Genomic DNA, 15,821 nt, shown 5'->3' on the forward strand with positions numbered 1-15,821 from the left:
CACAAGTTTTATTTCCATCCAGTGTTTCCATTAATTTTTCACCAAGATGTTGCATTGATGATGTTAGAGTCTGACGCTGCACTAAGTCTTCTCCAGCACATCCCAAAGATTCTCAATGGGGTTAAGGTCTGGACTCTGTGGTGGACAATCCATGTGTGAAAATGTCTCATGCTCCTTGAACCACTCTTTCACAATTTGAGCCCGATGAGGGAAGAAAAAATCCATTGATGGAATAACCTGGTCATTCAGTATATTCAGGTGTCGGCTGACCTCATTCTTTGAGCACAGAGTGTTGCTGAATCTAGACCTAACTCGTACCTATTTGCTTAGTTAAATCCTGGTGGTGACTTTTTTTTTGTCCAGGCAGTGTATGAACTGCTAAAGAATCCCATGCATTTCATAACATTGTTTGTAAAGGTCTAAACTACAGGGTTAGTACGATGTATACACACCGGACCCAACGGAGATGGGATCATTTATTATATTATTTGTTATATTACATAAATAATTGCAGCCTTTCCGATTTGCTAATTGTAACCATTATACAGCCATGTTCAGATGTAAACTGTATAATGAATGAAAGTGTGTGTGTGTGCGTGTGTGCATACACACTGTTATGTAAGAGTACTTGCCAGAGTGTTTGTTGAGTTATTAATAGCACTTATTTGGAGGGCACTCAGCTGCAGGTTTCTCATTGCAGTACTGGGAATACCTGAGATCTAGGAAATTTAAGTGAGGGTTTACATTTGCCCTGGTTTTAGTCCAGTTCAGTTTGGATGTAGACTTGGTTTGGTCCTGTTGTTGTCCTGGTTTAGTCCAGTGTTTATTTATGGGTTTATTCTAAGTTATCAGTGACTAAAGTAAAGTTAAAACATTAGAATCTGTAAAATTCCTGTTATGTTTTATATTATTTTATAGAAAAATATCAGTTAAATTTATTGATACTTTGCAGCTGATGTCATCAACATTCCCTGGAGGTGTAATGCTAACTAGATGCACTGCTCTATCTGAAGCTCTTTTACTCAAGTTAGGCTTTATTCTGAGCTTTATTTTAACACATTCTGACCATAAAGAACTGACTTAGCTGGAACTACAACAGGTGAACTGATTTGTTCTGTTAAACGAGTTGCTTTCAAATAACATTACAGTCAGGATCTAGCCAGCATTAGCCAACAGTTTTTTTCAGTTAGTAGTTCTCGCCATTTATTGTTGAAAAAACAGGACTAGGAACGCTCGTATTGATCACAAGCTCCTGAAAATGTGCTCTTTGCATACATTTTATGTTTTTTTTCTTGTTTTAGGACCATCTTAAAAAAATTTTGGTAGTTGTTAGTGTGCATTGTGTCTCCATGGTAACTGCTGAACATTCCTCCATAGGCATTCAGGAAGAACACCCCCAGCGTGATGTCACTGCAAAATATGAATAATGGGCAGATTCTGTATTAGCTGAGAGCTGTTTGTAATATAGTGTATGATCTGTATTTAGTTTAGCTCTTTACATTGCTTCATTCACCCAGTTTTGTTCACTGTCAGCTGTACCTTTTCTAATTCTGAGACGTGTGTTCTTGTAGTTTATAGAAAACTTAAACATAGGCCATAAAAATTAGTGTACATTGTTCACTCTCAAAATGTTTGAAGACAAATATATATTTTTGTTTAATTATTTGCAATTAGCTCTATGTTGTTTCTTGCAGGAGAAGAAGCGTGCTGAGGCCACACTGAGTGATCTGAAGAGGAGCTATGAGACTGAAGTGTGTGAGCTGGAGTGTAAGATCCAGAGGATGCAGATGGTGAGTGCACTAATCACAGTAGTCAATAATAGGCCCATTACAATAAATCATTTTGAAATTTGATATATTGCTACAGAAAAATCTCATGTTAAAGCCAGAGTACATGTAATAGGCTATGGTTCACCCCGATTCATGTCACCAACATGACGGTGTGTATAGGGCTCCTCTCACATTAATTACTACATCGACTGAACATTAAATTATTGATGAAATTATTGACTTTTGTTGCTAAGTATTAATCATTGTCTTTGTACTAGTGGGAAACATTTGTAATTTTTTTGTAGTATGATTAAAATTTGAGCTGTAGAGTATCAATTAATTAAACTCTTTAACTAATTATAGATACCATTACCACATTTAATTTGTTGCAGCTTATGTTTTTAATTATATTATTCAGTTAAAATGGTGTTTAAGGAGATTCTCTTTAGGGTTATTGTGTCAGTGTTACAAAGAAGCTTTGGTATCCTTTAGCATGATATTTTCTGTAGCACTATAATAGATTTTCAATATATCGCACTACAAAATGTGCTCTCATTGTGCAGCTCCACAAGACATGAACCTACTACTTTTACAGATTGAATTATGAACTTTGAAAATATTTCCTTAACATTAACCTCTGTTCATCAGGCTGAAGAAAAGTACAAGAATATAGTTGTCAAAGATGAGAGTCCAGCCCTCAGGAAGAAGATCAATGAACTGATGCTGGTGCGTGGCATTTATTTTAAAGCTGTACTGTGTCACTTTTCTATTGTGCCTGCCACCTGTTTGTCTCCATGGAGATGTTATTGCTTTGTATGGAATGTTCTACAGTGTGGCATTAAACTTGTCTATCTACATGGAGACATGTTTCAGGTTAGATCTCTGGAGAAACGATGCAACTCACAATATGATGTCTCTTTTTCAGGGTATTTTAGCAAGAAAAATGCCTGGTGTAAGTTAGATATGGTTAATGCTATACTGTGGAACATTTTAGGAGTCGATTTTATTTGCTCCTAAAATCAAAGGTGTGTATTGCGTTATAGATCATGCAACTTGGGCTTCTACACAAAATAGTGAGAAAAATAAACACAGCTCTTGTGGTGCAAACAATAATTTTCTAGTTGCATGACAAACAGTGCAACAAACTTAAAGATCTTTTTAATCCTAAATTGTGTTTTTACACTATAATATAATGCAACTCAATGTAAAAGTTTTCTAAGTATTCAGAATACAACACTCTGAAAACATTTAAGTACAGAATTTGGAACATAATCAAAGTATTCTTCTCATCAATTCAATTTCCATGAGACCCCCCCATCACCAGAAAAGTTCCATAGTGCATCTTTATTACTGTATAATGTTAGTGATATGAACAGTTGAGTAATAGATATGTTGTGTGCAGGAGAACCAGCGTCTTAAACAGGAGCTGCTGAGGTCTCAGACTAAAGTGTCATGTCTCCAGAGTGAGATGGACTCTCTGAAAACCGAACTCACCGATCAGAGCATCAACTATGAACGGTGAGAATCTGAAACCATTTATACTGCAGAGCGGAGGGTAGAGGTTCAATCCCAACTTCAACTGTGTCCTTGTGCAAAACGTTTAACCCATCTTTTCTGTAATGTTTGATACAGTAAACAGTGCTGTGAAAAAGTAGTTGCCCCCTTACCGATTTCTTACTTTTTCTGCACCTTTGTTACTCTTAGCCATTTCAGATCAAGCAAACTTAAATATTAGACACAGATAACTCACAAGTAAATAAAATTGGCACCTAAAACTGCATATTGTGTTTATTAAGGGAAAAAAGCCATTTGAACCTACATGGCCCATGTGAAAACTGCAGTCAAGCGTTAATTGTCTTGTGTGATAATTCATATCACTGTGGGAGAATTTTGGCCCACTCTTCTTTGCAGAATTGTTTAAAATCAGCTACATTGGAGGGATTCTGAGCATGAACTGCCTTTTTAAGGGCATGCCAGAGCATCTCTATTGGGTTCAGGTGTGGACTTTGACTAGGTCAAACCAAAACCCTCATTTTGTTTTTTTTTAAGCCATTAAGAAGTGGACTTGCTGGTGTGCTTTGGATCATTGCCCTGCTGCAGAACACAAGTGCACTTCAGCTTGAAGTCACGAACTGATGGTCGGGCCTTCTGGATTTGTTGGGAGGGAGCAGAGCTTATGGTTCCTTCAATCAGAGCAAGTCATTCATGTCCTGAAGCAGCAAAGCAGCCCCAAACCAAGACACTACCACCACCCTTTCACTGTTGGCATGATGTTCTTTTTATCAAATGCTCTTGCTTCATCAGTCCACAGAATATTTTCTCAAAAGATTTGGGGATCAAGATGTTTTTTGGCAAAAGTGAGGCGAGCCTTTATGTAGTTTTTTGTCAGAAGTGGTGGTGGTGTGTAAAGGTTGAGAGCTATAGGTTTAAGTGATTATCGTTGGGTACATTTTATGGTCCCTGTAGGGAATTTTGTCCTCTGCATTTGGCCCATCCTTCAGTGCTACTGGGGCAATCTGTCAGGAGCAGTGTGACTCATCTTCAGTTTTGGTGGAAGATTTTATGTTATATTCTGCATGTTTTGTTTTGATGGGGGAAACCAGAATTCGCACAGGAAAACTCACCAAGACAGAGCAAAACATGCCCAGGTGTCCCTGAGCTTGAACCTTGAACCTTCTTGTGGTGAGGAAAAAGTGGATTGACAGCCTTGTTTCTGTCACACAGCTCTTGGCCCCAGAGGGAGGAGGAATTATCCAAGCTGTATAAATCTCAAATCAGAAAGTTTAAGTGTTAAAAGTTTGTGTGGAGGGCTATATTTGAGTGATACACAGGTCTCTATACAGTGGCTGTCTCTGTGTCCAGTGCTCTACTGTTGTCACGGAAACCGGATGAAACAGGATATCCTGGTCCACACAATCGCCTCTTTGGAAGTGTCTCTTAGTAACAGGCTGGAGGCGGAGCTACAGACAGTCCTGTTTTCCATCTAAACTTTGTACTGAAAGGGAAGAAAAGAAAAGCCAAAACTCTACACATAAAGGTGCACTATATAATTATGTAGGATTTGCTACCTGCTTGTCACCACAGAAATGTTATTGCTTTGCCTGGAATGTTCCACAATATTGTATTAAACACGTCATTATTGCAATTAATTAATTACCAATGTGTTTACTACTCAGTATACTTTATGAGGATGCTTGTCTCTCCAAAGATCACAGATGTAACTTGGCCTAGATGTGTTATCTGCTTGTCTCCATAGAGATAGATATTTTTTATGGGTAGACTGTTTATATAAATGGACATAGAGCACGGTGGCTAGCAGGTTAACTAAGTAAGAAGTGAGCATGAGCTCTAATTCACTTTCTATTGAAAAACTGTCACCTCTCCATAACTGTTGTTGTCAAGCTCGTAATTTTGGTCTTAATATGTTCATAATAACCCACTCTACGTGATCCTGGTGTTTTTATTTTGCCTGTAAATCAAGATATGAATAACATTAGCAACAGGTTTAATTGATAGTGTTGCTAAGTGCCTGCTCCCTGCTAAACCAGAGGTGCAGGTGGGAGGGGACATGTACCTTCAAGAGCCTTGCTCCAGATTGGCTCCTTGTAATTCCGTCCACGAGAGTCATAGCAACCAAATATGGAACTCTGCTCCAAATCCGCCCCTATAATTGGTGACGTCACACTCCCTTAGTCTACTTATTTGTACAGTCTATGATTTTATGCCAAACTGTGGAACTTTCCAGGCAAAGCAATAGCATTTCAATAGCAGCAAACGTGTTAAACCCTCCACCAGAAAGCTGCATAATGCACCTTTAACTTGCGGTAAGATATGCTATTGCAGAATGTGAATGCTCCCTTTTTTATGCCTTTATGACCAGGATGCTGTGAAACCATGTGACCTGGGTCTAATTGTGTTGCAGAGACGAGGAGCTGATGAAGCAGTTTGCAGATGAGCGAGACATCCTGGAGGGTCAGATCGAGATACTGCAGTAAGTGACCACCACAACACACTCAAAGGGCTCTTTATTACACCATTTTCTGATCTTTGTTATAATGCTGTTTCCTCATGCCAAACATACCTGAAGTTGTATTTTGTTTCATTCGCACATTTTACACACAAATCTTGCATTGTTAGGCTGAGTTCTTCTCTCAAACAGAAAACACTCTGTTCCTCAATGTGATGTCATGTGTTACATATTATGTTATGTTTATACAGAAAATGCTTCAGTCTGTTTTTAAACTCCATGCACCTTCACTACAATCATTTCCTAAACATAAAACGTAACTTAACTTGAAAACTACCACTTCATGACATTACAAGGTGGAACAGAGCATTTTGAGCTTTGGAGATATACACAAACACAATAAAGCATTACTGAAATGTGCAAATGAAAGAAAACACAACTCTATTTTTTGAGGAGGTAACAACATTATAAAATGACTAAAAGCTCACGAGTATCCATTTTGTATGGGCGTGTCCAACACCTCTGTTTTTATTGGATTATATGCGGTAGTCTACGTTAGTCATTGTGAGGGAAACAAACTTCCCACCGGTTAACCAGTAAATCAGCTAGCTCATTTATGCAGAGCAAACCCTTTTGACGAAGAAAATGGTGAAAAGAAAAAAAGATGCAGACTACCGTACATTTCATCACAAATGGACAGAGGAATTTGCTTTTGTGGAGAAAGCAGTGACCAAGGTGTGTTTAATATGCAATGATTATATTTAACCGTTTCAGCAATGAAATTTTAAGCTACACTGACACACTCCATGCCAAATTTGCATTGAAATATCCAGTGGGGGACAGCAGGAAGAAGGCCTGCCAGGAGGTACTAAACGGTGTCTGTTTGTGTCTGTGACAGGACGGCCAACAGGAAGCTGCATGACAGTAATGATGGACTTAGGGCTGCTCTGGAGAGGGTCACCAAGGTAAGGTAATGACCAGGGACTCTACCAATCCACTGGTGGTTTTCAGCTTCATGAATGTGATAATGTCATGCTCCCAGATGGGGGGCATAAAGATTTTCCCATTGATGTTTGCAGAGAAATAACTCTGGGGGGCTTCTATATGTATGAATATCGCAGAATGTTCAGCAGTTACCATGATAACACAATGCACACATTAGCAAACACTGACAAAAAATGTTTTTAAATGGTCTGAAACTAAAGAAAAAATGCAAAATGGATTTAAGCAACACATTTTCAGGAGCCAGTAATCAATATGAAAGTTCAGGGTCCTGTTTAGGTGTTTGAGTTTTTAACAAAAAAGGTGAGCATGACTAACTGAAAAGCTGTTGGCTAACAGCTAGCTTGTGACAGTAATGTTATGTGAGAGTAATGAAGTCAGTTTTTTTATGGTCAGATTGTGTTGATTAAATTAGACTTTAAGCTGAGCTTTAATTTGAGAGCTTTAGACAGAGCAGTGCCTGCAGATAGCATCACACCCCCAGGGAATGTTGATGACATCAACTACAAAGTATCAGTTGCTAACACTGTACTTGCCACAAAATGTCTAAAAGGTAATTGTACAATTGTTAAACCTGTTTCAATTATTGACCAGACTCAAGAACTCTTAGTACATTAATATTGTTAAAATTCAGATTTTTGTTGTAACTGCCCCTCAGAAATACAGAAATAGACCACTGTACTGTTGTTGTGCATGTATGTATGCATGTGTGTATGTATGTATGTATATATGTGTGTAATAATATACTCTCTGGTCTCTCCTGTGTGTTCCAGTCTTCTAATGGCAGCTCACCAGACAAGAACAGGAGCAAAAGCATCTGCTACTCCTCCCCCAACACCATCATCGAGAGGTGAGTTTATAGTGTCTTTGTAAAGTCAAGACAAATGCCTCCCTGGTATATTGTAAAAACACACAACAGTGAATGTTAAGGAACAACCCAGAGACTTGGAAATGTTAAGGGCTTCGCTGCTTTAAAGGTGCACTTTGTAACTTTTCAGGCAAAGTTCCACATGCTCATCTTGCCTGACCATGGAGATGTTATTGCATTGCCTGAAACGTTCCACAGTATGCATTAAACTTATATATCTTGCATTCATTCATACAGGTGTTTTTATGGCTTAAAATACTTTGAGGAAAATGCATTCTAACTATGAGGTGGGGTCTCTTTTCCATAGATCTGAACTGGTGGCATCACCTTGTGACTTGTCTCTTTGGAAACTATTGAATAATCTTTGCAAATCAGTGACATCTGTTTGGAGACAAGCAGGTGGTGAACCCTCCCCTAGAATCGTTACACCTTTAAATAGCATACACATAATATTAAAGAGGGGGATAATTCACTTCTACTTGGTATTTGCTGCTAACACATATTTAATCACCATGTTACCTTTTATTTTGCAGAATACCCCCTCTTTAAGGTCAACTATATTTAATAATAATAATGCCTTACACTTATAATGCACTTTACAGGACACAATGACAGAACTTGGTCCGAAGGGGAATTGATCCTCTGACCTTTGGGTTGGGTGACCACACTTCTAACCGCTGAGCCACTATCGCCCCTATTTCTTGCTTGTTCAATGAAACAAAACAGGTCTAGTACAATGCTGAAGTCACATCAGAATATAGTACACATAATTTTAAAGCTTTGCTGTTGGTGTCAGCTACTTGTGATAGGTGCCATTTTGAGGACTGTTTTTCACCTTTCAGGATAGGGTAGGATATGTCATTTTAATTACATTTCTATGGCAACGGCCCTAATTTGCCCTGGATGAGTAGAGTTCAGAGCCACCAGGGACAGGAGTATGTTTAAATAAGAGACACATTTGCTAGGTTTGAATCTTACAATTGGGAATAGGATTATTTACTTTGCACTGCTTTTTAGCTTGAGTATGCTACTATTACCATATGTCGTACTACTATTTCCGCACATACTCACCAAAGTTACAAATGTATTTTGTACTTAACACAAAATGTTTGCTATCCTCACCACTGCAATTATGAATTTGATCATATTATATTATTTGTTGTTCAATATAATAGCAAATTATTATATTATACTGCTGTGTAGTGTCCAGTGGTGGAATGTAATGAAGTAAAAGTAGTATAAATTGTTGGTATTTGTACTTAAGTAAATTTTGTGTTTAATTCTACTTACATTTGAGAGCAGGTATCTGTAGTTTCTACCTCACTACATCTTTGAACAGGACTGAAAAGTAAGAGCATTTCTATTAGTTTGAGACCTGCTGAAAAGGCAGAGAGGTTTATTTTTAACATGTCCATAATTTAAGCAAACAGAAATACAGTGGTCCCTCGGGGGTTACGTTTTAAAAATAACCCGCAATCGGCGAAATTTGCAAAGTAGTCAGCTTTATCTTTTACAATTATTATATATGTTTTAAGGCTGTAAAACCCCTCACCACACACTTTATACACTTTTCTCAGACGGGCATTAACATTTTCTCACATTTCTCTCTTGTTTAAACACTCTCAAAGTTCAAACCTTTGTAGGTGCCTTTGTCAGTGCAAAACGCTTCATTGACATTGTGAGTTTTGTTGAGGAGAAAACTTGCAAACATACAGCACTTCAGAGTCACACTGCGATCCAACATTTATGTAAATTTGTCTGAACACATTCTGTACTGTACAGGAGACACGGCACAGAGGAGACTGATGGACAATGGTCTACAGTCCCTTAGCCAATCAGGACGCAGAACACAACGCTATTAAAAAAAGCATGAAAAATTGCACTAAAGGCCGTGAAAGATAAACCGTGTTATAGTGAAGGACAACTGTATGCAAATACAAATGGGTAGAAAAAGCGATTGATTCAATTGTTTCTGTTGAACAAAATTCAGCTTAAATCTTTATGAGAATCACTTTTTGCCCTGGTATCTACATTTTTACTTCAGTAAGAAAACTGAGTACTTCTTCCAACACTGATAGTGTCACAATACTAAGAAATTCACTCAATACTTGATACCGATTACAATATAAAAAAAAATTCTTTTTAGTAATGAAATGTAATTTTCATACACAATAACTGCAGTATCTACCTGCTCACATGAGTATCTACCGTAGTTTCTATAGAGGCTCCTGAAAATCCATTTTGTATTTTTTTTCTTGAGTTTGCAGACCATTAAAAACGTATCGGACAATGTTTGCTATTGTGTCACCATGGTAACATCTGAACATTCTGCCATACACATACATGCAGTACACCCCCAGTGTGATATTGCTGTATCTAGTGTTGTGTGCTCCTCCAGATTCTGCCAGCGTTTGGATGACTACCCTCTGTACCAGCGCAGACCGAGCTGTGACTCTTTGGCTCTGGCCCTGTGCGACCCAGGGCTGAGGAGAAGGAGGGACAGCAGTGAGTGTGAGGAGGACAGCCTACCCGAGGTGTTCACTGACAGCGGACTCTCCACGCTCAGGGGGTCTCACATGGGGGCGGAGTACGACAGGGGGTGTCTGGAGGAAGAGATGGAGGAAGAGGAGGAGGAGAAAGAAGAGAGGAGGACAGGGAACAACAGAACAGGAGACAGTATCATGGAGGAGGTAAGACACTTATCAGTGACAGTATAAAGCAAAGCAACATTACAAAGAGCAGAGGAGTATGTAGCATAAAAAGTAGTATTGGATAATTGGCTAAACCACTGAGATCAGGCTAAGCAGAGTCAGGCCTGGGTGAAGCTTAGATGAGAGACTGATGGGAATATCAGGTGCCACAGTGGGACAGCAGAGGCAAAATTGTTGTTGTGTCCTTAAGCAAAGCTGTTCTGCAGGGTGTTGTTCTGCAGGGTTTTGCAACATTTTGAATGGTTCACTTCCTTGTCGTGTGTGTGTCCCTTCGCTCTGTATACATTTCCATCTCCGTCCCTCTGTGGAAAAAGAGTGGACATTCCTATTCTATTCGAAAGACTTGAGTATTCCTTGTGTTACTGCAGACAGAGACCATGGATGCAGAGTCGGCCATCGGCTCTGACAGCAGCTCAGTCCTGGATTGGAAACCTGCAGATACGTCCAGTGTGACCGCTCCAGAACCCAAAGTGAGGAGGACTCTCAGCGCCATACATATACAGGTGAATATATATGTATATATATATATGATATAACTGTGACATACAGGATAATATATATGACATAACTGTGGCCATAGACAGTATATATAAATGGGCATTTCATTCATTTTTTTTCATTTCATTCATTTTTGAAAACGGTCACCCCTCTCTGTAACTGCTACAGTGAGCCTTGGCATTTTTGGTCTTAAAATGTTTGTATTAACCTGCTCTACGTGATCCTGGTATTTTTTATTTCACTAATGTGTCTGTAACTCAAGATATGAATATTAATACCAGACAAATCAGGTGCCGCCTTTCCCCGAGGTCGTTCATGCTAGTGTTGGCAACAGGTTTGATTGACACAATTGCTAAGTGCCCACTCCCTGCTAAAGCAGTCGTGCGGGCGGGAAGGGACTTTCCCTTCAGCAGCCTCACTCTCGATTGGTTCTTTGGTTGCTATGATACACTCATTCAGAATTCCTAATGCAACTTTGCTCCAAATACTCCCGTATAACTGCTAGCCTCGAGCTTCATTTGACTGCAGCTGAACGCTATGAGTGATGTCACTCTCCCTTAGTTCACTTCTGTATACAGATGAATATGTGTATGTATGTGTGTTTGTGTGTATATATATATATATATATATATATATATATATATATATATATATATGTGACATACAAAAATAATACAATATAATGCACATACAATAAATGCAATGCAATTTACGATATATGAGAAATAAGGACAAGGTCAAGAAAGGTCGATTGTGTTTCATCATAGTTTTTGTCTGTTATCTGTTTAAAACTAATTGATATTTGACATAGAATAATGAGAAGAAAAAAACTTGGCAGACGACAAGGGTGAACAATAATTGCCCTTTAGGTATAATAAAGTCTAAAATAAATTAAATCTACTCAAATCAAGATTGTAAAAAAAAGTTTAAATTGCAGTACGAAGTATTAACCATAAACCAGTGCAAAACATCCACATTATGTCAATTAAAACCATTTTGAATGATAGACAATTCAAGTGATAATGGCACAGGAACCTAAGAAGCCTAAAGCTAAGTAAACGTGTCTTCTCCTGGTTTGCAGAAGGAGGACATGGACAGTACAGACTTGGGCTACATGACCTCGGAGAAGGCATTCCGGATCGTTTTGGCTGGAGATGCTGCTGTGGGAAAGTCCAGCTTCCTGCTCCGACTCTGCAAAAACGAGTTTAAAGTCCATTCCAGCACTACACTGGGTAAGAGTGTGATTATTGTGTCTAATATTTAAATTTGCTTGATCTGAAATGGCTAAGAGTGACAAAGGTGCAGAAAAAGTATCAAATTGGTAAGGGGCAACTACTTTTTCACAGCACTGTAGGTCCTACTAACCACGTGACAATTTAGTTTTTTTGCAGGTCAGTTTTTTACAAATGTGTATTTTGCATCATTTTTTAGGTGTTGACTTTCAAATGAAGACTTTAATTGTGGATGGGGAGCCTACATTACTTCAGATCTGGGACACAGCGGGACAGGAGAGGTAGATTTAAAACAGGTTTATTTGTGTTAACATCAGACAGACTATATTGAATAATTGTCTTCTCCCAGGTTTCGGAGCATTGCCAAATCGTATTTCCGCCGTGCAGATGGTGTCCTGCTGTTGTACGATGTCAGCTGTGAGAAGAGCTTTCTAAATGTGCGTGAATGGGTCGATATGATCGAGGTAAAGTCACCAGGATTATCTAACAAAAGCAGTTAGTTTTTTTTTTATCAAATTTGACTCTAATTGTAATATTTTTTACATGCAGCGGATCTGTAAGTTTATTTTTGAATAATATTGCTTGCGCTTTCGTTTTGAATGTGACAGTGTTGTCTTGTGAGTTTTGACGTATTGTGGGCTTACATCTCCAAAAACCTCCTCCTGCTTGTTTCTATGGAAATGTTGCTACTTTGGTTATAATGTTCCACAGTATGGCATAAAATCTAACTCCATTTTTACGAAAATCTTACAGGTGACGTGGCATCTTCAGGAAATTACAAACATAGTATTTAAAAATGAGCTTAATGTTTTGTTTAAAAAGATAATAAATAAAATGTCCTTGATTTCATGTTGTGTGTCAGGATGTGTCTCCAGAGGACATTCCCATAATGCTCGTGGGAAACAAATGTGACCTGAGACAGGAGGGGCTCACCTGTGTGTCCAACACCTACGGAGAAAAACTGTCTATGGTGAGGAACAAGGGCTGTATCCAAGGGTTTCAGAGTGATAAAGAATTATGATTGTTACCATAGCGATTAACCATTTAAAATTAAATAATATATCATTTAATGGATTAAAGTCCTCAAAATGGATGCATATAATAAGAAGCCCTTGAATATGTACTGAAGGTTGTGTCATAACATTCTATAATCCCCATAGTTTCACCTGAGCTGGAGGATGAGTCAGAATTGTATGGTGGAATTTGCTGTTTAAAGGTCCTATATTACATAAAATTGACTCTTGTGAGCTTTAAGCCATGTTATAATTTTGTTACCTTGTTATCAAAAAAATACCTTGAGTTGTGTTTTGTTGTTTTCACACATGTTAGAGTAACGCTTTATTAGTTTGTTTACATATCTCAAAATGCTCAGTTTCACCTTGTGACGTCATGTAGTGGTAGTTTTGAAGTTAACGGCTACATTTTACCTTTACCTTTAGTTTGCAATTTAAAAGCACAATGAAGAACTTCTTGTATTACCACATGACATCACAAGGCGGAACTGAGTGTTTTCTGTTTGAGAGAAGAACTCGGCCTAGATATGCAGGATTTGTGTTGGGTATATGTGAATAAAAGAAAACACAACTCCAGGTATATTTGTGATGAAGAAATTATGTAATATAGATCAGAAAATGTTGTAATATGGGCCCTTTAACAGATTTGTAAACCTGGTTTATGGGTAATATCTCTCTAATTACTGGGCCTATCTACATGAAAATGGCTTCAGAAAGTGCTGCTATTATTTGACCTCAAATAAGTGATTGCTGTCAGTTGGATAAGATTATTTGTGACAAGTTTGTGAAGCCAATCCCAAACAAATAAAGATGAGGTTCAGCATTTGTGGATCATAAGGTTGGATATTTCTTACAAAAACAGTGACCCTCACATAGTTCTACATAGGCCCCTGCCCTCCATCTGAAATTATGACTATAATCAAAATCCATTCTGTTTTCAGACATACAGCACCCTGTTCTGTGAGACGAGCGCTAAAGACGGCTCCAACGTTCTGGAAGCAGTTCTACATCTGGCCAGGTAATCTCTTGTACTTGATCTTGAGGCTGTTTTGTTATAATTAAACTGTGTAGAAATGCCTGCATTTTTAGAGTGAGGTTTGCTGCCCTCTATTGGAAAAAAGTAAAATGTATGACACTGGGAAACAAGACTGTGGTATTTTTGATAGACCAAAATTGCACTTAATTTAGCAGTTTTACTCAATTCTAACCTAACTTTTATTAATGCACATTTTCAAATAATTTCCCAATTGAACTGTATCTATATGACACATTTAAATACAATTTAAGCTCCCCAAAGTGCTTTGCACAAACATCAACAAAAAATATACACAGTTAACAAGACACATAGTGTTTTATTGTTTTATTGTTTTAGTGTTCTTTGCCTGAGTTATCCTGTCTAGCCACCAAATAACATCTTATTAGCTCTACCAGTCATATTAAGCTTTTTAAGAATTAAGTAGAACTAAAAGTATTTTGTTAGAAAAGTACTCTTCATTCTTTTATTTACAAAATGTTACTCAAGTAAATGTAACTTATTAAAACCTGCAGAGGGTATTTTTTTATGGGGGTTTCTGGGAGATTTGAGCTAAAACAAATTTTACTTAAGGCTGGGTGATATGGCAAAAATTTGTGATCAAATCTTTCATATTGATCAACCCTGATATGATTCAGTATTTTATATTAAAAAAAAATGTTTTTCAATTTTCATTTTTTGAACAATACAAACTTAATAATTGCCATTTAACACAAAAATCATATCTCTTCAAAGTCTGAACTCCGCTCCAAACCACATGCTTTTACTGAAGCGATCTTTTATGTGCAGTTGCAACTTTTCTCTGACACTTTTTGATGCAAAAACAGCTGACAGCCATCACAATGTGTGACGTATCCTCCGCTATCATCCAATAACACATCTGGAAATATTCTCGTGTCCACTCAACCGTGAGCATGGATGTGCTCCGTGGGGCATGGTATAAAACTGGGGAGTTGAAGTGGCACAACTACATTGTTTTTTTGAGACTCATTTTGTGCGTCTCTACCATAGACTCTCAACCATGGATCCATTATAAAATTTCTACCCGTCTTTTACAGAAACTTTACTAACATAATAACCAACACCACAAGTGCCCATAAAAGAAGGAAACCAACAGGATAATTAGTCTGTGTGGATGTATGTTTTAATAGCGCCATTTCAGGAAATCTTAAACAAATGTTCACCATCTTCTAACACTCGCAGTATTCTCATATAAAGCCGATATTCAGCCACTGTGTGTGTTGTGAGTGAACAACTGTGGTGCTGCTCGCTGATTGTTTCAGTCAAAATCTACAGCATACTATTGGTTCACGGTGTTTGCCTGGAAAATTGTCAAGATAAAAGTGTACAAGACCTGTGTTTTTACAAAAGAAAGAAGATGGATACTCACCACCTATGACACCGCTTTAGACCCCTCCATTAAAAAGACCCAAGCTGATCATTGACCATTAGACATGATTGAATCTTGTTCTCGGTTTCAATTACATTAAAGGTGCTGTACCTGATTTTTACTGTTTAAAAAAAACGTCACAAGCAGAACTAGTACATATTAAACAGTCTGCAGCGGTCCAAAATTTACTTACCTTATGCATTCTGATCCTAATACGTTTTTTTATACAACTTTCAGAGACGAAAACCCTTTAGAATTAGATGCAGACATCAGTGTGTCCTTATTTAGACCTCAAGAGCTGCTTATACAATATATTGTTTGCTCAAATACATGAGGTT

The 15,821-nt window shown here is 37.9% G+C and overlaps 1 protein-coding gene across 1 annotated transcript in view; it reads left to right on the forward strand.

Annotated features, from left to right (window-relative positions):
* Positions 1-15,821, forward strand: part of rasef (RAS and EF-hand domain containing) — a 32,241-nt gene that overhangs the window by 13,430 nt on the left and 2,990 nt on the right. Inside the window, exons 5-17 of the mRNA XM_033973334.2 lie at positions 1,695-1,790; positions 2,418-2,495; positions 3,172-3,287; positions 5,692-5,760; positions 6,635-6,701; positions 7,512-7,588; positions 10,005-10,296; positions 10,686-10,820; positions 11,897-12,047; positions 12,247-12,328; positions 12,397-12,511; positions 12,910-13,017; positions 14,002-14,078. Coding sequence (XP_033829225.2) covers positions 1,695-1,790; positions 2,418-2,495; positions 3,172-3,287; positions 5,692-5,760; positions 6,635-6,701; positions 7,512-7,588; positions 10,005-10,296; positions 10,686-10,820; positions 11,897-12,047; positions 12,247-12,328; positions 12,397-12,511; positions 12,910-13,017; positions 14,002-14,078 — 1,463 coding nt within the window. The remainder of the gene's footprint in view (positions 1-1,694; positions 1,791-2,417; positions 2,496-3,171; positions 3,288-5,691; positions 5,761-6,634; positions 6,702-7,511; positions 7,589-10,004; positions 10,297-10,685; positions 10,821-11,896; positions 12,048-12,246; positions 12,329-12,396; positions 12,512-12,909; positions 13,018-14,001; positions 14,079-15,821) is intronic.

The sequence above is a fragment of the Periophthalmus magnuspinnatus genome, chromosome 9 (assembly GCF_009829125.3).
Source record: "Periophthalmus magnuspinnatus isolate fPerMag1 chromosome 9, fPerMag1.2.pri, whole genome shotgun sequence".
NCBI classification, from domain to species: Eukaryota; Metazoa; Chordata; class Actinopteri; order Gobiiformes; family Gobiidae; genus Periophthalmus; species Periophthalmus magnuspinnatus.